Source organism: Enoplosus armatus, chromosome 2, assembly GCF_043641665.1.
Source record: "Enoplosus armatus isolate fEnoArm2 chromosome 2, fEnoArm2.hap1, whole genome shotgun sequence".
Lineage (NCBI taxonomy): Eukaryota > Metazoa > Chordata > Actinopteri > Centrarchiformes > Enoplosidae > Enoplosus > Enoplosus armatus.
In genome coordinates, this window is record NC_092181.1 from 1881808 (window position 1) to 1902730 (window position 20923).

The 20923-nt window shown below is 40.2% G+C and overlaps 1 protein-coding gene across 1 annotated transcript in view; it reads right to left on the reverse strand.

Annotated features, from left to right (window-relative positions):
- Nucleotides 1-18845, reverse strand: part of LOC139297742 (complement C3-like) — a 31051-nt gene extending 12206 nt beyond the window's left edge. The window contains exons 1-23 of the mRNA XM_070920528.1: nucleotides 18751-18845; nucleotides 17612-17807; nucleotides 17240-17402; nucleotides 15659-15738; nucleotides 15015-15103; nucleotides 12637-12719; nucleotides 12470-12557; nucleotides 11016-11118; nucleotides 10768-10888; nucleotides 10404-10519; nucleotides 10048-10194; nucleotides 9378-9462; nucleotides 9162-9253; nucleotides 8848-9033; nucleotides 8512-8667; nucleotides 6059-6188; nucleotides 4935-5003; nucleotides 3333-3530; nucleotides 3096-3213; nucleotides 2644-2732; nucleotides 2418-2548; nucleotides 1229-1240; nucleotides 155-367 (exon numbers count right to left, since the gene is read on the reverse strand). Coding sequence (XP_070776629.1) covers nucleotides 155-367; nucleotides 1229-1240; nucleotides 2418-2548; nucleotides 2644-2732; nucleotides 3096-3213; nucleotides 3333-3530; nucleotides 4935-5003; nucleotides 6059-6188; nucleotides 8512-8667; nucleotides 8848-9033; nucleotides 9162-9253; nucleotides 9378-9462; nucleotides 10048-10194; nucleotides 10404-10519; nucleotides 10768-10888; nucleotides 11016-11118; nucleotides 12470-12557; nucleotides 12637-12719; nucleotides 15015-15103; nucleotides 15659-15738; nucleotides 17240-17402; nucleotides 17612-17807; nucleotides 18751-18845 — 2760 coding nt within the window. The remainder of the gene's footprint in view (nucleotides 1-154; nucleotides 368-1228; nucleotides 1241-2417; nucleotides 2549-2643; nucleotides 2733-3095; nucleotides 3214-3332; nucleotides 3531-4934; nucleotides 5004-6058; nucleotides 6189-8511; nucleotides 8668-8847; nucleotides 9034-9161; nucleotides 9254-9377; nucleotides 9463-10047; nucleotides 10195-10403; nucleotides 10520-10767; nucleotides 10889-11015; nucleotides 11119-12469; nucleotides 12558-12636; nucleotides 12720-15014; nucleotides 15104-15658; nucleotides 15739-17239; nucleotides 17403-17611; nucleotides 17808-18750) is intronic.
- Nucleotides 18846-20923: the final 2078 nt, after the last annotated feature.

Sequence of the window (20923 nt, forward strand, 5' to 3'; positions counted from 1 at the left end):
CAATAATTACACGTATCTGGAATCACTACTATTTTAAAGCAAAGCTTTGACAACACTGTATTCTTGCAGCTTTAATGTTTGCACCACAACAGGAGAACCGTTTTAGTATGGTACACCAGACTCCAAACTGACAGCACGATTCTGTTTCTCTTACCACCACCAGCAGATTCTTTTCGATTCCATCACTGAGCCCCGATTCTTTAACAACTGCTTTGACTTCAATGTGGCGTTGTCCTTCCTTCATGGGAATAATGACGAAGGGCACAGATAGTGTGGATTCTGGCTCAACTTTGACTTCCTGACGATACCTCCCACGCATAGAGGCTGAACTGCACACATGCTGCTTCTCGATCAGATCCACACGCACCTTGGAAATGAGACAAAGATGGAGAGACTGAAAAAGTTTGTGTATTTATAATGTAATGTGTATTTCATTATTCTCATGAGATTTCTGGGGGTCCAGATACAATCCTATGGCACAATTTCAATTACATAAAATATCTTTTATAAATGTCTTTTGTAAACACACTAAATGAGATATCTTCAATCAAGGCAATATAGACAAGATATTTCCTCTTACCAAGCAGTTTTTATGTTAGAGCATGTCTCTAATTACTTAAAGCTGGAGTGCGGGACTTTTACATGTAAATGAACGTCCGTTACATTCTAGCCGTTGCTAAACGACTTCAAACAATGCTGATTAAGCCTATCACCAAAAACCTGGTGTCTGTGGCGACATTCTGTTAGGAATTAAAATAATAAATACAATACAATGTTTAAAATGAATGGCTGTATGAAATAAAGAGAAGTATTGTTGAGTTCATGAAACTGTTTTGCAATCCTCTGTACTTCCCTCCCCATCCTGAACCTGAGATTATAACCGCAGAGCTGATAATTGTAACTGTCGTGTTATCATATCCTGTTATGAATGCATCTGTGTCTTGTCTGTGAGAACAACACACCCAGCAGAGATTCATCGCGCACCATCTTCCAGAGGGTGGGGGCCATTCGCCCAACCCCAGCGCTCAGAGTGTGTGGCCATTAGCCGGCTCTGACGCAGAAGAAACAAAGAAACCTGATTGGAGTCAGATGAGGACGATGCGGATGCTACCCAGTGGAGAGCCAATCACCACAAGGCTCTACTATATGGGAAGGGCCACATTGAGTGTAGCCACTAAATGAAAACTGTGTGCACGGACAGAAAACTTCAGAATTCTCACTCCCTTACCCTTTTCCTATTCTGATCTAAGCAATTGCTTCGTGAAAGATGTATTTTGAATCTTTAATACATTGAATAAATTTGCTATTTTTGTGAAATAGAACTCCTCTTGACTCTTTTGTGCAAATCAACGAACGCGCTGACAATTCCCAGGCTGGTGGACAAGTACCAGCAATGATTGGTTTGCACGGAGTGGGCTACTGCCATGGCTACAGCAGAGCCATATACCGACTGAGTCGCATCAAGGAAGTTCAAAATGCTTGATCACCACGTGATTCACGTAGACTTCAGATACTTCCAGGAAGTTCTTGGCGGGACCATTTCACTGCACAATAATTACTTTAAGCAAGGTTTACGATGCAGAACTTTTACTTGTAGTGGAGTATTTTCACAGTGGGATGTTAGTACATGGACCAGATCCTTCTTCCACCTCTGCTTAGCGCCCTCACAGCCTAACTGCACCTGTGTGTTACCGGCCGAGCCTTCCCCTTTAAGGAAGATGAACTGCAGATTGCGGTGTTCTTTTAGTGTGACTGACAGTATTAACGACTGTTAGTTATTATTAAGTGATTCCGTATTACGGTATTGAGTGGCAATAGACAACTTTTCAACTTTTACCCCCCTGGCGTCGCAAAGACAGAGCCTAGCGACTACCAACAACACGGGACACACTGCATTTGTTTTCGGAATTTCCATGAAGAAACAATCAACATCGCTGTGGAAGTAAGAGATAAGGAAGAAGCATGTTCACTGAAGAGGTAAAGTGAAATCATTTTATATTGAGTACTAACATAATCTCCTTCCCTTCAGCTATCTGCTTGTTTCCGCTACATGGGGATAGCTACCATAGCCACTGCGGAAAACATAATTGGTCTATCCTCTTTCTGTTTTGGTTGCACAATGGTTGGCGCACTTCTTTTGTGCCATATATCGAGCCGTCATTTACCCGGGGGCAGACATAATTGCACGGTGAAAGTGAGGCTTATAGGGAACCAATATAAATGCCGATGGTGTCATTATTCGATTGCCATAACGTCGTGCACTCATCGTTTACTTCATAATGACAAGTCAAAGCAAAAAAACTATTGCCACTTTAAGTCTGCTGTCTTCCCTTTTGACTAAGCCACACAAACTGTGCAAAGTTGAAAGCGCTCTGTCCTGAAACAGGAAAAGATTAGCTCCGACTTACAGTGATTGCGTCAGGACTGTAGTTGTGGAGGATGGCCTTAATTTCCAGCTGCTCTCTACGGACTGCAGAGTAAGGCAGCCTGAGATCAATGAAGAAGTTCTTCCGCACAACTACCTTTAATGGATCCGCCACGCAGATTCCTTAAGGATGAGAGGACAATCAAACAAGGGACGGCAGAGAAAAAGAAAAGAGGGGGTCGTGACTTTAAGATTAGAGCGTCTATGGGAATCCTCACCATGGGTTCTTGAAAGGCTGATGCCAGTCAACTGCCAGGTTGTGATTGAGTCTTTCAAAGGGATTTTTGCCTCTTTTGATGTGGTGCCACTGAAATACACAAGAAAAGCATTGTCCATTTCAGAGGTAAAACGTTTGTTTAAATTTTAGTGATGTCATGATTGAAGTTTAGTTAAGATTATGTGAATGTTGAATGCTATAGAAACAGCAGCAGCAGTAGCAGCAAGTGTCGTAAGTGTCATGAAGCATAGCTCTCAGGCGAGCAGTGTTGCAGCAGGCATGGCAGAAAAACACTGATGGCTGAAGTACACCGCCATGATTTAAAGCGTACGTTGCATATATGCTTCAATGAGAGGAGTATGCCATGTGAGAATAGCGCCAGACTCAAATCAGCTGCCTGAACTAGCTCACAGGCATTGCTTTATTTGTGTGTGTAGGTTTCAGTTGCCTCACCAGTTTGGTGTTTGTTGAGGGCAATCAGGCAGTTTGATATCTGACCACAGCCAACTTTCAGGAAACTTGGTGCGAGAAATAATGTCATTGCTGTCAGTGTAATCCTCATCTTTCCCACCTACAGTGTCATTTAAAAACGTTAGTGTTTTTCACTGGGAGGCAATTTCCGACAACCAGTATGACCATTGAATGGAACAAATGCTGCCTTTCTCTCCATCCCTTGTCCCCGTCTCTTACTGCGTGCCAGCAGGAGCCTGCCATGCTTCCGTTCAGCTTGCTGGCTTTCCATCTCCCTGCAGCAGTGCAGGAAGGCCTCCACACAGGCTGCACCGTCCACGATGTACTCGCTGCGCCTCTTACAGTTATATGAGAGAGGGGTATCCCTCATGCCATCCAAACAACAGTCACGTTGCTTTTTTTCTTTATATTGACTCACTTAAAAGGGGAGAGGGTTGTGAAGAAACAGAGGTGAGAGGGAAGACTTTTAATGTAATTTAACATGTTAATAGATGCAAACACAAAAGCGTTTTTAGATATAAAAATAGAAATATAATAATAATATAGAATATTTAACTGTTTTTGTTTTATACCCATGGTTGTTGTGGGTCATGCAGACCAGAGGTCTTAACTGTGAGGCCTTAACATTAGTGTAGTCTGGCCCGCTTATTTGGCCAGCTCACCAACACGGTCAAAAGTAGCAGCTGCATCAGTGGCTGTGGAAAACAGCTCATGCAGGCAATTAATGTACTTAAAATTGCAAAATGACGTGATTCCTGATACCAAGAGCATCACAGCCTGAAACTACAGAAGCTGAACCAAAACGTTGCAAATATGATGAACACTACATCAAGCTGGGTTTTACTTAAAGTGACTCACTGCAGGCTCAGTGTGATATATATGAGAGAGAAGTGCTAGCTAACGATGCATGCGACCTGTAAAACCCGCAGATTTTTTCAAACAATGATTGGACACGTTTTAAGAAGTGGTGGAGGGGTTCAGCAAAGTGAACCTGAAGGCCCTCATCAAGGCCTCATATTGAGTTGCACTGCGTATTGCCCTGCATATTGCCCCCTTGATCTAACATGCTGTTAACCTGTAGACCTGCTGCAGATATGGGTAAACAGGGCCCAAGATACCAAACCGCCGCAGACAAGGAAAAAACCCTCAGTGCAGCCCATAAAAATGCTAATCCGCCAGAGCAGAGCTGCGTTCCTCGCTGTGTGCCGACACCGAAATACATTCCCCAGAGTTTCATTTATCTAGCTCTTTGAGTCTCCTAATGTTGTTTATTTTTGTTATTCTTATGTGTGACTTGGCTGCTGTCACTGCAATTTCACATTGGGATGAATGCTGCAGATTATATTGTTATTGTTCAGCAGGACTGCCTGAAAAATGACAGCAGTATACAGGTGAGAAACACAATAACTACTGAAATATAACAAGGTGCACTAGGCTTGCCTAACTGCTGTCTACCTGTGTGTTGAGGAATGAATGTATATATATATATATATATACATATTGAAGGCTTTTTGTAAACTAGCCATGATCATATTAATTAGGGAAATACTTTTATTTATACTATTAGTATTTCTGTTTTTAATTAATAAAACAGTATACAGTTTAATACAAAATTGTACAATTTCCCCCCGGGGATCAAAATATTTCTGATTCTGAGTATGTACACATTTATTTCAACCTTACATGGATTCGTTACAATACTGGCACAGACCACTCGTGGCCCCTTGGTTGTGAAACAGTGTAGTTATCCTTAAAAACAATATGGAAGTAATTGTTATTAATGATGATATGATTTCAATATTACCACCTTGTGATTCTTACCTAAGCCGGTTCTGATGTCCAGTATGGTGGTGGCTCGTTTCCTCCTGCTGGGAGCCTCACATTTCAAACCTGGAAATGCAACACAGACTAGCTCAGAAACAGAACCCAACATATTTAAACCTAGAGTTAAGTCCTGCATGGTATTATCACTGAGTTATCACTGATGTGATAGTTAAAATCAAAGTGAGGTAATTTGGCTGGTTTGGAGAAAAAGAGAGAAAAAAACAACTCTGCTTGTTTTGTGGTAGAAATGTAAATTAACTGCTAATTCAATAACAACTGCACTGACAAACAAGACAGCTTTTGAAAAGGGAAGCTTTAAGTTAACCAAATGTTTCTGGTGACTGGGAACAACGAGAGCCCATGTCGCGTTGCTGTGGATAGCAGGCCAGCAGAGAAATGGTAGATGGAGAGCATCGTCATGGATCTTCAACAACGCAGGTTTCATCAGTGCTGCAAGTTTCAAGAAGTAGCCGAATCTGGTTGCTTAAGTTAGAGCCCAGATTGAGTTCTTCGCTCAGCAAAACGTGACGAGACTTGTTTTTGGGTATAGCTAGAGAAACCCTTAAATGGTATTTCATTTAATTCATTTATTCTTATTTTTGTAGCTTAATTTTCTTTTGAAAATATGGTTGAAAATTCAACTTCACTGGGTTGAGTGTATTTCAAAAAAATCTGTTGAATACATTTATTTCTTTATGGTTAGTTGTTAGTTGCTGCTCACACTGCACTCAACACCTAACTGGGATATGGATAAGCTATGTGTGCAAGGTGCGTCCTCAGCTTGAATCATGTAGTGTTCAGTAAGTAGCTTTAACAAAGGAAATACAGTTATGATAAACAATGATCTACATCCCCAATAAAAGTAAAGTATGGATGCTCCGAGCCGATCCACAGAATTCAGATCAGGACCAAACCATTTTTTGATCAATAGGCATCGGCTATAAATCCAGATGTTTTCTCTTGATATGACAGCTGTCAAAAATGCCAAGTTGAATAAAGTCAAATTTGACACAATTATTGTGTATCATAAGAAAAAGGAAAATGGATGTCTTGCCTAGGGCACCAGAATATGCAAAGAAGGCCCTGAATGAGAGAGAGATAAAATGAGAGAGAAGCTCCACCTAGTCTGTTGGGAGTCCCAGTCGCCGTGCTGGACTCAAACAACAACCCAGCATCGTAGAACACACCCATACTGTCCTTCCCTCCACCTGGTGTGCAGCCTGCGTCGTACTTCTCCACTATATCCCATACCTGAGCAGGGTGGAAGACACACAGAAATACAGACCAACAACAGTAAACATTCAATTCAAATATGGCATAAGGAACATTTACTTATGCAATAATGGTAGGAAACTCTTACTCACTGCTCTTAAACTCAGCCCTGCCCTGTCCACTAGGTCCTACCTGTTTACTGCATCAATCAGTGCCAAGGCTATTTAAGACATTGGGGGCCTCTTCCAGAGAGCAGGTTTAGTAAAAATTCTTCAGTTTTACCCTGAGTTGATGGAGACCCAGGTTTTTCTGTTTAAAAATGGTCCCTTTAGCTCTAGGTGTGTTACCGTGACAACAAGCTGTTAACCTAACCATCTCACGGACAGGTTCCCTTCAACCAACCTGAGCCTGGCCCACAACAGTGTTATAACCTGGCCCACTGCAGGATTAGAGACGGGGCTGAAATTATCATCAGCATTCTCATCTCTAAGCCTGGATCCAGTACCTGCATGGACTCAGTGTCACCTCAGAACAGTAATGTGACATTATTGAGATACTGTAAATGTCTGTAATGTGTTAATATGTCTATAATATTGTCACAGAAGAGTCTGACACCTTGCCAAACAAATGAACAACCCCAAAGAAGACCACATATTAAAGCCTGCTGATCTCCAAGAGGGAAGAGCTGTCAGAGTAAAGACTATGACTTAACCATTTCTTCAGTTAACCCATCACATTCCAGCCCAAATACCAACATTCATAAACCAAACACCAAATTACAAATAACAATACCAAGATTACACAGCCACGGTAGCTGAGAGGCTGTAACTAGGCACAGTGGTGTTTTGAGCTAAATGCTAACATCAACATGAGGACATGCTCACAATGACTTAAACAGTGATTTAAACCAATGAAAGAATGTGTCTTCATCCATGGGTGGGGTCGGGCATAGAAATGTTAAATTCCAGGTACTCAGGTTAATGGGCAAAAATAAAAAGCCTTGTATGGGCTTGGACAGACACACCAACGCATACTGAAACCCTTCCTCATGGTGTCTTGACACACAATGAAACACAAATAATCTGGGGCCTGTCCCAGAAACAACTTTGAATCTAACCCTGAATTGTGAGTTGACTAACCCTGAGATTGGAAAACTGTAGGTTTCTTGAATAACCTGGTTCTATGGGTAGCACGAGTCAGATGTCTCACTATGAGATACACCCCCTTGCGTATTCATAAAAGTATTTATTCCATTACGCTAGCCCTGAGTGGTTTGCAGCCATGACGTCCTTCATGGGTTCACACCATCTTTGCATGGATGCAAGAGCGAAACCGAATATGCCGTACGGAGCAACTGGAATGTCCAAAATGTCAAAGTTGGTCAGGTGGAGTCACCTCACCCTTTCCTGCAGCGCCAACTTTGCCATACACTTATAAGTGATCTCAGTTCTCTCAGCCTACAGGGAAGTCTCAGGCACGTTGGCCATGTCTTCAAAGCGCTTCACTTGGTAAGCTATCAACCTAGAAGTGCTGTTAAGAACTCTCACCAGACCACTGCCTTGTAAGCCCGTTCATGCGGGCCATAGCTTGCTTATCCATCCCTTGAAAAATCCCTTAATAAGGGAATTAAATGCAAAGCAACTTAGTTTTTAAATTTTCTTTTATGACTATGATTAACTGCATTTTTTGTGTGTGTTTCTTAATAGTGCAAGGTAAGTGAGGGAATATACATATGAGACATGGCAAGACAAGAGAGGAGCAACGACAACCATAGCAACAAAAACAAACCAACCATAAACCAAAAAATAAAGAATAGGAATACAGATAAGCTTAAGTTATTGAGTAATTAATAAGAGCTACATGAGTAAATTAGTAATTTAGATGTTCTTATGTTCTTCTTGTGTGTAAGGACATAGGGGGCAGAGAGAGAGAAAAATAAAATATAAGATAAATTAAATAATAAGTATAGAGTAAGCACATAAATATATGTTTGTTTGTTTTCTTTGCTTTCTCCTGCTTTAGCCCGCCCCAGACCCGTGGGGGGTCGCTGGTCCATTGCAGGTCAGATCCCCTCTCAAAACTCCCTTCTGGGGAGTTGTTGGTTTTAGAAGGGGTGAAGACATTAATAATATTTAATAGAAGACAGATATAGATAAGTAGGCAAACAAAAATTAAAAAGTAAGTAAAAGTGAGTAAATAAAACAAAACATACATAAAGATGTCTGTGCATTGTCGTCATCAGGTATATTCTTGAGAGTGTAGTATTTTGTACATAAAAGTATTGAAAATGCAATGCAATTGATATAGGTTTTTAAATGAAACCCCTTTTTAACACATTTTAAAGATGGAATAAAGAAATTGCCTTTTTCTGGGTGAGGCGGTGCTTGTTGTTTAGGACGTAGACGCCTTTGTCAACTGCCACAAGTCCCACTGTGGCCCCTGGATCTCCTGTGACCTTCAGATTAAACGTTTTACGAGGCTCGTAGAATGCAAGAGGTCTTGATATTTCCAGCTTCAACTAAAGGAGGAAGAAAGGGCAATGAATGAGACATGCAGATTTGTATTTGTTAAAACAAGTGGATAAAAAAACACTTATGTATACTTGAAAGTGTGCCTGGAAAAATACAATTTATCAGTTTGTGCGTGGGTGTCTTGTTTGTCCACTTAAAATCTGCTACATCAGCGTTGTGCGTCTCACCGAGCCCATGCAGGAGTTCTCGACATCCACCCACACAGAGTCTGATACCACTTCGTTGTCATTTGTAAAGTAGTAGGCTATTATTCTGAACGATGGCAGCATGTTTTTGGTAACTGTGACCGTCATGGCTATCAGTTGTCCTCTCTTATAATTGCCGTATTTCACCAGCTGACCTCTGCTCAGGATCTAGGGGCACAGATTTACACATCAGCATTCATCCATCATGTACTGTATGTATGTACTACACATGCTGTGGGAAGCAACACAAACACTCAAACGTGTCCACAAATGCACAGGTGCAAAACATCTCTCACCAGGTACGTTATGTGGTTTTGTACATTTTGATGCTGGTTGAGGTGGAGGTTGATTTTCAGATTGTCTCCTAGTTTTGCGTCAGAAATCCCCCCTGCATTAACAGCATTGCACATTTAGTGGGATCTTATGCATGGTAGTTAGCTAGCACTGCCACTGTCACCATTGTCAATACAGTCACTACTTTACAATCTCAGGATTGTAAAGATGTTCCTCACCTATGTGGATGTAACTGTTGCTTTTATGTGGGAGAGCTTTCATGGTGGCAGTTGCTTGGCTGTTACCAGAAACAATCGTCTTTGCCTACAATTAAACACACAGGTTAGCATATGCATACTGTTATATAATGTGATGTACATTCAAAGTCTCTCTCCTTTTCTATCATAATATAATTGCAGTGGCTGTTCAATGCACTGAAACTTAACAAAAACTCAAGCAAATGGAGAAAAGATCTTCACCACTTTGACAACATAAATGCAACATTCAGGAATAAATACATAAAACACACAATTAAGGAACACATTTGCCTTTTTGACAACACATACATGACACAAAGAGACGTGCTATGATTCATGTGAATATACATTGTTGAACTGATCAATGAAGGATTATCATAGATGTATTGGCTGAACAGGTACACGTGTCCTTGATCACTGTGTAAAGATCAAGTACACCTGTACCTGTGTTATTCAAATTTAATTATATAAAAAAATATAAAATCATTTAGAATATATGTTAAACATGATTTATTGTAGGCAGTTGATGTTCTTTACCCTGAGACATAAGGGCTCGGTGGCGTGACGTACGTTGAATGCAATTTATTTTGTAGCCTAAAGGTGCATAAATCATCATCAAAAATCATCATATAACATCTTGTCAGACACTCACGGTAATTTCCAGTTCTTCAACCCTTTCCTCTGTATTGATGGAAAGCCTTGCCATGCCATTGTCTGTAGTGCAGCCCTGTACCTCACCTGGATCCACCACCACTGCAACCTTTTCTGCCGGGGTGCCGTCAGGATTGACAACTTCAATCTGCCATCCAAAAAAATAAACTTCAACTTTAAACAAGCTTCAAGGATGAACTTTTTAACTTTAACAGTTTTTTTGTAGATGAACACCACATTGATAAAAGGACCCTTGGTATGAACGTAAGATGTCTATGTGTTACTTTAAAAAAATATAGATATTTCAGCTATGTATATATTACTTTCATTTTACATACATGTAAATGTGTACTTTACCACAACATCGAAGGGCATTCCTGGTTTGAAATATCTGGGCGAATTCTTGAAGCGGATGATGTAAGGTGATGTGACAATCTGGATAGTAGTCAACTCTGCCTCCACCATTTCACCACCTGAGCCAAGATATATGCACGTGCCCGCACTAAATATAAAATCTGTATTCTCTCTGGTCTCTGGATTATTTCTAACTATTTAATAAAACAAAAATACCACATACACACACGTATGTATCTAGATACGATGCTTTCTTTTTATTAATACTTACTTTGAGCCTGCTGAATCAGTTTGATTCACAAATGATCGAACACCCTAACCGTGTGACCTCTCACACAGACACAAACACACAGTCTCTCTTTCTTACCGTTCCCCGTCAGCACACTGACGACTACGTATATGGAATACCCCACCAGGTCGCTGATGTTTTGGAAGGTCTGGGTGATGTGCTGTCTCTCCAGTTTGCTCTCTCCCATACCTCTATCAATCTAATGTGACATGATATAAGAATGCATCTTGATACACAGTAAGTGGACAGTTGGGAGGTACTTTACTAAATGTTATAAATATGTCTGTAGTTACTGAGATGCAGCAAAAGTGCAAGAATGTGCTCACCGGCACTCTCTGAAGAGAGCTGGGAAAGCTCTTCTTTTGACCCTCATACATGACCCCAAATATCACGTAGGCCGTCCCATCCACCTCTTCACCAAACAGATACCTAGAACCACAAGAGAAGGACACAATGAAGTAAAGCAGGACAATCAAAATGCAAAAGGTCTAAACGTAACGACAATAAGGCTATGACAAAATTCCTGCCAAAGCTGGCCTTTCTCCATTTCAAAGTCCTGTATCTGAGGCTCGACGGGAGTAATGAGTTGTGTGGATTGAGGGGATGATCAGTGTCACTGGTGAGTGCTATGCGTTAAGTGTGGGCAATACCCCAAAATTGGTTTTGATCCGATACCAAGTAATACAAGGGCCAGAATAACCAATATTAATACAAATATTGACACTTTTTATTATTATTATTTATCAAGGGAGAAAAATCTGGCATGACTTATGAGCTGAATGCATCATTAATAGGCTATTTCCATATATATTTTAATTACAGCCAAATCATTTGCCAAACATAATTATTTCATTTTGCTATTAACTGTAAATTATTTAATCACACGAATGTTAAAACACAAGACAGTTTCAAATGGTAAATTGCATATGTTTATTGTGTGAATTCCCTGAACTAAGGAGGTGATCGTGAGACATGAGATGGATCCATTTTCTTTGGCGTCGATCCTATGCACACTAGTATCAATACTGAAAACTAGACTTAGTGTCTGTGTGTGAAGGCTCTGTTTGGTAGGGAGTGTGGGGAGAATAATGATTTTGGAGGTAGTTTGTCTGGTACTGTTAACTTTGTTTTTGTTGGAAACGGTCAGCATGATGAAGGAGCAGGGGAAATCTATAAAGAGTCCAAGCTACTTGAAGCTGTCAGCCTGTTTTGCCTTGGCTGGAGGTGGGGCTCAGTCTCATTTCCAGTTTTTTCAGCACTTATCTGCAGGTAGTTGTCAGTGCACCACTCCACTGAGTGTTGATAGGCTGTAACTGAGCTATTGTGATTTAGCAGTGCAAGTATGGCAGAATCATCAGAGTATTTGGAGTATGTGGTAATGGGTGAAGGGCTAATACAAATGTTTGTGTAGAGGGTGTAAAGTGTAAAGGAAGGGACAGCTCCGGTAATGGTGATGATGAGGATGGAGGGACGTTGAGATGGTGAAGTTTTTCTTTTACCAGAACCAGCATGATGGTCCCGAAGGTGGGAATTGAGGTGGGAGTCCCAGAAGATGGAGTGGAGGATGGGAGAGGGCTCCATGGGACAGAGCTTCTTGTATGTGTCAAGTGAGGGTTTTTATTTTCAAAGATGTTTGTTTCGAGCTCATGTTTTTAATCTCTTGCTCTAGTCTGTCCTTGTACGGCTATAGGTGAGTGCTTTGTAGCCGCAAACCTCTGGGTGAATAATTCTACCAATCAGACCTGGTCTCTAAATCCATAAAACAAAAATCTTCACGTACGTAGCTTCGATGTTGACGGTGAGCTCTTGACTGTCCACACAGAAGTAGGGGCTCCCAGGCGTCAGTTTCACCTCAAAACTGGGCAGCACTGAAACATTAAATGCATTTCATTGTGTGACTAACATTGGATGTAAAGTGAATGTTCAGGTGAAGAGGGACTAACTCACCGTATTCTTTGACCTCGAACTCTGCAGAATAACTCTGCTGCGGGTTGTTGTTGAACTTTGCCACCACTTTCCACAGTCCAAGACTAAACACACAGTCAAACAAATTATTATAATATTCCTAAAACCATGACATTTGTTTTGTGCCCTTCAGGTAGGCTCTATATTAGTTAACCAGGTAAGCCAGAAATAATATGTTGGTTATCCAAAAACTACTGAATCAACTGTAACTATTGGACCAAAGCTACGGTGCTACTGTCCTGTGTTCCTGTGTATTGTTCAGTTATCACTTGTTATGCCAAATGTATGTTAAATTGTGAGTATTTTTTACATTAAAATCTCTTTTCTCACTCTTTACCGCTGCCCTAAATGAACAGTATTGCTGATGACCAAAGTATTTTCCGTTTCTGTAATGGTTAATCCACCAGTATGTGCAAGCCAAGCTCTTTAATCAAAATTATATCTTTAATGCTAATATATAATTATTGTTGTTATCCATGAATTCTCAAATTTACTGTTTTACAAAAAAGCAGAAAAAATAGTAAAGCACATTATTATTTTTTGATTGAGATGCCAAATTATTTACTTGCATTCCTGAACAGAAAAATTTGTTTTGTGGTTGCGAGAATGCAAACTGTTATCAGGGCCAAAGGAGGTCATACAGAATATTAAGATTTTTGGTTAATATATGCGAATAAGGACTATTTAGTTGTTCCAGTTTGTTATTTGCCTAATAAATAACAATACAATTTTTAGTTTGAAACAAGTTTTTGACAGATTTCTAAAATATTTGTGTTTTCTCATTTTTATGACAGGTGGTCTAATACATTTGTTAAGCGCTGTATATTCGGGGTGACTAGCAACTTCCCGTCATATGAGACTGCACTTAAAATCGTTAGATTGCAGTCATCGATCAAAAAACTGGATACGACATTCCAAAATGTGTTCCTATAAAAGTTCTCAGGTGCTCACCAGGTGCGGTGCTGTGGGGGGGTCAGGTAAAGCCCTGTATGCTTTTCTTGTTGTTTGCAAGTGAAGGCATTCAGTATATGTTGTGGCCAGTTAGTAGCTTGTACAACCATATGGCTTAGTGGTAATTAAATCCCCTAGACCTTACAACAAACTATTGGTCGAAATGGGAAGTTCGTCCAGGAAAGAGAATGACAGAAGACGACAACAGTAAAAAGAAAGAAGAGGAAAGAGCAGAGAGAGAAAGCAAGAGAAAATAACATCAGGCAGAGAAAGGCAAGGAAAGACCAAAGAGAGAAAAGAACGGGAAAAGAAAACTCTGAGCCATCTTATTAAGCAGATATTAAGCAGGAGCACCCTCCGGTTCAGTTCAGTGTTCAGTGGACATCTTTGTTTTAAATGATTGAGAAAATAGCCATTGAAAGTATATTGCCTCTTGGTTCAGAGTGCCTTAGTGGATGTATGGTAACTTGTGCATGTCATAAGAAAGCAGCCCAAGAACACAAAGGGACTGGAAGCAAGGTTGAAAATGCAGGTCCTGGAGAAACATCTGTTGACCTAGCAGACACCGTCTTTTTTGAGTAGAGGTTGGGATCCCAAGATTATAGCAGAAATCCAAGGCCTAACTCACAGCTGGCTGGTGTTCCTTTGGAAAAGACTTGTGCTTCCTTAATGTTATCAAGAAATATTACGCCTGGCAACCCTTGATAGAATAAGAAGACACTTTTATTGGCAAAATATTAGAAAAGAGACTCTGTCATACTACCCATGTTTGTCAAATAGAGGGAAAACACTGAAGGTCTCCACCAGTGGCACTTTGCCTGTCGAGCAAGAGCCATACTGGATGTGACCACAAGATATCTAGAGGCTAGAGGCTTGTTGGACAGATGACTAAGTTTTCTTCCTGGGCAGGCCTGCCGCATACTATCCAGTGAGACAGGGGACAGCTGACCTTTATCAGCAGGTTATGGCTGAGCTACAGCTAGCCCCGAAGTATTTGTCTCCTCACTATCCGTGGTCGCTGGGTGACATTGAAAGGTGCTCATGCTGCAGTTGGGGCCTGGATTTACGGGTCCGCACAGAGTGTCGAAGTGTGTTGGGAGGTGAATGACTAGATTGACTGCGAAAAGCGAGTCGAGCTCATCTGTGTTCAGGCCTGCGTTCTTTTCTTGTTGCTGGAAACCAAAGCATTCAGTATATGCTGCGGCCTATTAGTAGCTTGTACAGTGCTGGTATGACTTAGCAGTAATTAAATCCTCAACAAACAACAAATATGTTTACCAGTACTAGCTGTGCCATGACAATATGTTGATTTGTTATCCATGCAAAAAAGAGAAACTGGCCATCAAACAACATGTTGCATTTAGCAATGGTAGGTAATGAACTAAACTATAAACAAAACTACTACTGACCTGACAATTTCACCGAGCTGGTAAGCTCCAGAGCGGATCCCTGATTCCAGAGAGACGGGAACATGTGGTGTGATGATGCCATCAGGGGTCTAGAAATAAGCAAAATTCAACAACCACTGTAGTAAGCATCACCAAATCAAAACCAAAACAAATTCATCAAGTAAACTTTCCAATATGTCCAATATGTATGATTAAAACATCATATTCTCTCTACCTGTGTGGCTGATCAGCTCTTTGTTTAACACTTCACAGCTTCACACACATAGACTGTATATACAGTAAGATTATTTATATACATTTATCTATTTATATGTTTGTATAAAGAGTATTTATATACAGTCTATGACTTCATGTACTGTATATATTCCCCCATCTTCCTGTCCAGGGGGAGGCCATGTTACAATTTTCTGCTTATCCAAAATTCAACCTCTAGAGGGAGACATGCATCCTTTCATTGCAAGGATGGTGGGGGGGGGGGTTTAAGATACGGACCTAACCTAACCGACAGGGATGTGAACATATTTTTTGAGTTGTAGAACTTGCCAAGGTTTTGTACTTCCAGTGACAGCTAATTGTATAATATTACCTGATTATTACCAGTTTATATTATCAATTCTGTGTATATGACAGATGCAGTAAAATACCACAATCTCGATGACAATAGAAGCATCAGTCCTCTCCACGGGCTCCATGCCGGGTGTCATTGCAAACATCCTGTAATTGACTGCCACAAAGAAAAAGAGAGAGAGAGACAGAGAAGAATACCAGCTTATGTTACACCATGGCCACTTGTCAACAAACTATCTTAACTTATCAACTTCAGTAACATTTTTTATTAATTTTTTTGTTAAGTGCCTGATTAAACTGAACTTCATTTGTAAAATTGGTCGGGTGCCCCTTAGAAAGTGTTGCTTCATGCTGCCTCCTTTTTCTGAAGTTTTTCTAAATAGTTTGTGCAATTTGTGGTGTCATGACCGACTCATAGGCCGTGGAAGATAATAACAGACACACAATGGCAGCTGCTCTGTTCAATGACATATCCGATGTAGGAGCCCAGCGTCTCGCGACCATCATTCTCAACACAAGACCGCATGTTGCATGAATCAGGTACCAAAGGGTATGGGAGTTTGGGTATTTTCGAAGAAAGGACAAATACCTTAAAACTACCATAAAAAGGCACAGGGAGTACGTTCTGCCCCAGTTTGGAAAGTTCAACCTGCCTCAGGAGCCGCTGATCCAGTTCTACTCTCCAAATAATCCAGTCTGTTCCCAGCACAACCATCACTGTCTGGTTTTGATCAGCCACCAACCAGGACTTGTCCAGAGTCAGGTAGTGTACTGCACGCTGAAGGGAGGGTAGTCTGACTTTTGAGACCAGGGGAGGGTCTTTTTTTTTGCTTCTTACTCCATAAGTGTATTTTTGTTCAGCCTTCTCTATCAAGAGTTATTATATAAAAAAGAGATCAAATAGTTACATCAGAAAGATGGCTTACATGTTCCTATTTCCTATCACCATCAAACAGGACTTAGCATCATTTCGTTACTTTGATTATGACGGACAGTTCATATTTATTTTTAGGCTATTTGTTGTAATTCAGGGTGGGGTGAAAATATTCCAGCCCTTCAGCTGCCACAGATCTGGAGCATTATTTCTGTCATGTTTTCATCTTCCACTTTATTGTACAATTTGAGATAAAGACAAATCAAGAAATGGGTGTATCTATTGTCCTCCCAGGAGGACAAATTATATCATAAAACGGCACGTAACAATATAACACATAAGATGTGTGTCGATCAAACATAGCTGATCTTTGATGTTTAATAAGGAACCTAATGATTATTATTTTAATTATTTTGATGACACCATAAGAATATAGTATGTGGGTTGTGATACCAAGTGTCCACTGTTCTCCCCTTTTTACTCTGTAAATATGTGTTTCTCCTTATATTGTGGTATATTTCATCCGACGATAGACGATCAGAGTATAAAGCCACACTTATTGTTGTGTCCTAGCGAAAAGCTGTTGTCTACAGTAGCGGTAGTTAATTTCACTGTGTTTTGATTTTTGAAAACGAGGGAATATTGTTGTGTTTTCTCTTTTGTTCGTATGTTTTCTAAAATGCTATTGTCTTTTGTGATATACAACTATCACATATATATATCACATTTTAAGACAGAAACACTCTAGCAGAGTTTCTCATCAGTGATGTAGCACTAGACACACCTTTGCTGTTGGGGGTGTAGAGGGTCTTGTCAGTCTGGATGAAGATGTACCCGGACTGGAAGGACACTAAGACGACTTTCTCCAGCAGTCGGTCAGGGAACTGAGCTTGCAGGTACACATACTGCTTCATGTTGGGATCCTTACTGAAGTCACCAGTAGGGATCTGAAACCAGTATGTGGAGACACAAGCAGTGTGTGAGGAGCAGGACGGGGTATGTCAGTATGTGCAGATACAGATTCTAGTTTTAAATTTAAATTCTTTTGTTTTCTCTCATTTGTAGTCTTGTAAGCAAATGGATAGCTTTATATAAGGTGATGAATGCAGGGTATCCAAACAGAACTTTGAAACATATGTTAGTATTTCTACATTACCTTAATTTGTGCGAGCTCCTGGAAGTTTTTTGCACTGGTGAGGGTCACAGATGTGGATGCCAGCAGATTAGTTTTGGTTGGATGGTTCATCACTCTGACTTCGACCCTAATGTCTCCTCCGTTGCAGTCTTGACACTCCACAAAGATGTTTTCTGCTGTTCCTACCCGCAACAAGTTGGGGGCAGACATCACCTTTCTGCAGAGCAGCAGTGAGAGAGATATAGAGAGTGTATGTACAAACACTGACAAACACATAATTTATCCATTTGGCTGACACTTTTGTCTAAAGCGACGTACAAATGAGGTACAATCCAAGCCAGAGCCACTGACACGCAGGTGCATGAAGTAAGTGCATAGCAAATGACAAATTTGTCTTTTTTTGAGAGTGGGAGAGATAGAGATGGATTCATAGTACATGCATCTTTACTAACTAGACTACACTATAAACCATCCACACATACTAATAATTATGAGAGGCTTTCAAGGGAAGTTATTATTTATTATTTGGCTTGCTCACTTTACTCACACTGAGTGATCTATTGATGATCTTGACTAAGATCCAGCACTGGATCAATAAAACATTTCATCATTGTTCTGGACTCTGTTTGCTGTGTCTGGTGTGATGCATCACTGTGCAAACTCAAAACAACATTTCGACCAATTTACCAAAGACCTTGACTTTTGTGACAAAGACTGCAAACTGGAATGCAGCTCCTCATTATGTAAGACACAGGTGAAATTGAACTAATATGAGTTAAACTAATATGGTCAATCTTCAGTCCTTACCCTGTATCAATAATCATTTAATTGATTGCAAAAGCAGGTAATACCTGGTCTTATTGTTGCTCTCATTACAGGTTTTCCACAACTACTTTGTTACAGTCTCAAAACATTAGACACAATCATCATGTCCATTTATAACTCAGACAAACACATTAAAGCTGTGTTTCAAAATCAAATGACTTTGTCATTGCATAAGCCAATAAAGACAAAAGTGTAAGGAATAAGGATTGCGACCACTGAAATTGTTTATGTATTTTGTCATTTAGACTTACTCAGTATCTCAGTATCCATCACAACTAATTTGAGCAAAAAATAGCTTCTGGACGAGTGTGGAAAGGTAAGGCAGGTCTACTTACAATGGAGATCCATCAGCCAAAGAAGTCAGAGAGGAAAAGATCAGAAAGGCCAACAGCCAGATCTGAGTCCTGCACATCCTCCTGCCTGATCCCATATCTACCGTCTATGTAGACTCTCGCGCTGCAGCACCCTCCTTTTATCTGCTTACCACCCTCCACAAATCAGGAATACGAGACGGGACTGTGTAATTCTGAAATAGGCAGATTGCACAGTATCTGTATCATAGCAATAGGGATGTCCCGAGCCAATCCTAAGGATCGGTATTATGGCCTATCCAGGCATATTTCAATCGGATTGGACGCTGTATCAGCAAATACCCAATATTAAAGGACCAAGGCCAAAAAAATGTGAAAATGTGATCAGGACTCCCCAACTATTAAATGTGACAAGCAATGAAACACAAGGTCGAATCAAGGGAATTAAACTTTACAGCTAATTCATAAACTATGGAACACAGCGCATGAACAGCAGACAGAAAAGCAATAAACAAGAAAATCAGTCAGAGCAGGCTGCCTCACTGAACAATATTCTCCTGGCGTGGCAACATCCCAGCCTCAGAGAGAAAGTAATCTTGGAAACTGTCCCTCACACACATGCAGCCCATGTAACCCTCGCTCTTGCCTATAAAGAATCCAAAGGCAGGTGTCACCCTCGACCATTTGCAGACATTATGAATGAATGGATGTTCTAAGATAAAACAATATAAACACTACAAGGAGTTTTCAAAATGATGTTAATAAATAATTATAAATAATAGATCACTGGTTATTTGGGGTATAGTACAGTAGATGAACCACGCCTATGATTTGCAGCCACGGTTGCAGCTCATGCTGGTTGCATCATAACAGAGAGTGACTTTCAAACGCTCCATTGTTCAGTCGTCGCACATCAAATTGTATCAGTTAACTTTAATTATTTTAATTACACAGTAAGAATAAGGTATGCAGACAGTAATCTTGAATGTTCTCCCTTGTTACGCTTTAATTATGAGAACAAATTATAATAATAATAATAATAATAATATTAAGAGTTGACTGTTCTCTCCTAAATTATACAGTAAGAACAAGTTATGCAGGGAACGTTACCCAGTGTTTTATATTGTCATCAATAATCCCTCCATTTGAGTTTTAAGATATTTTCCCAAAGCTCCTTTCGTTACTAAACTGTACCCCCACAGTTTGGGCAGCAAATCATGACTGTGCATTATACAGAATTACTTTATAGGCCCTGCAGATTTATCAGTCATTTCCTGTTATTGTACCCCGTAGGTACCCAGTATTTATAAAAATACTTGGTAGATAATAAAAGAGTATGATGGTTTTGTCCTTTAATCTAAAATGCTCTATACATACTTCCTTGTTCCCCTTGATCTTGTTTTTTTTTTAAATGTCCCAACATTAAAGTACCAGTGGGACCCAGTAATAAGTCCTTTATTTGTACCTTATTCATTCAATGAAATGACACTGTAAATCGCAGGCTGTATTATAAAGTGTTTAGCTCTTTGAAACGATGCACCTTCCCAAGTTATTTAGATCCAACGTTGAATACCCAACTACTACACACACCTCCAGCCAGAGGAAGCAATCTACCAGAGAGATGTACTGGAATTCAACACTCACCTGCTGGACTGAATGATGATTTCAGTTTCAAATGCTTCCTCTGAACAGGTTTGAAAATATGGAAACATAAAATAGGTATCACATAACTTAGTTGGAAATGTTAAATTGTATGACATTTACCATTTCACCTGTTTTTAGTAAAAAAAAAAAATATATATGTATATGGGACCTTAAGTAGTCAATTACCATGTGACCCTTTAAGCCAATCACCTGTCAACCTGTCAATATGAATTACATGACTTCCATTTTCCTCCACGCTCTGATGAAGGCCACTAGGCTGAAACGTTAGCATGCTTTGTTGACATGGCCAAAATAAACAGGTGAAATTGAGTTTAGTCAACTTTGTCCTGACCTCCTGTCAGCTAACTCTTCATTCCTTGTGCAGAGCCCAAAGGGTTGATTATTTTGTCATACTTTGGGGCTGTGATATTGGATATTGTTATCGCTGGGCTGACTGACATGCACTGGTGCTTCCTACAGTAGATGTGATGTTGGCATTGATCAGTTGACATGTTGCAGCCGTGCATGTGATACATACAGATGACTGTTACCT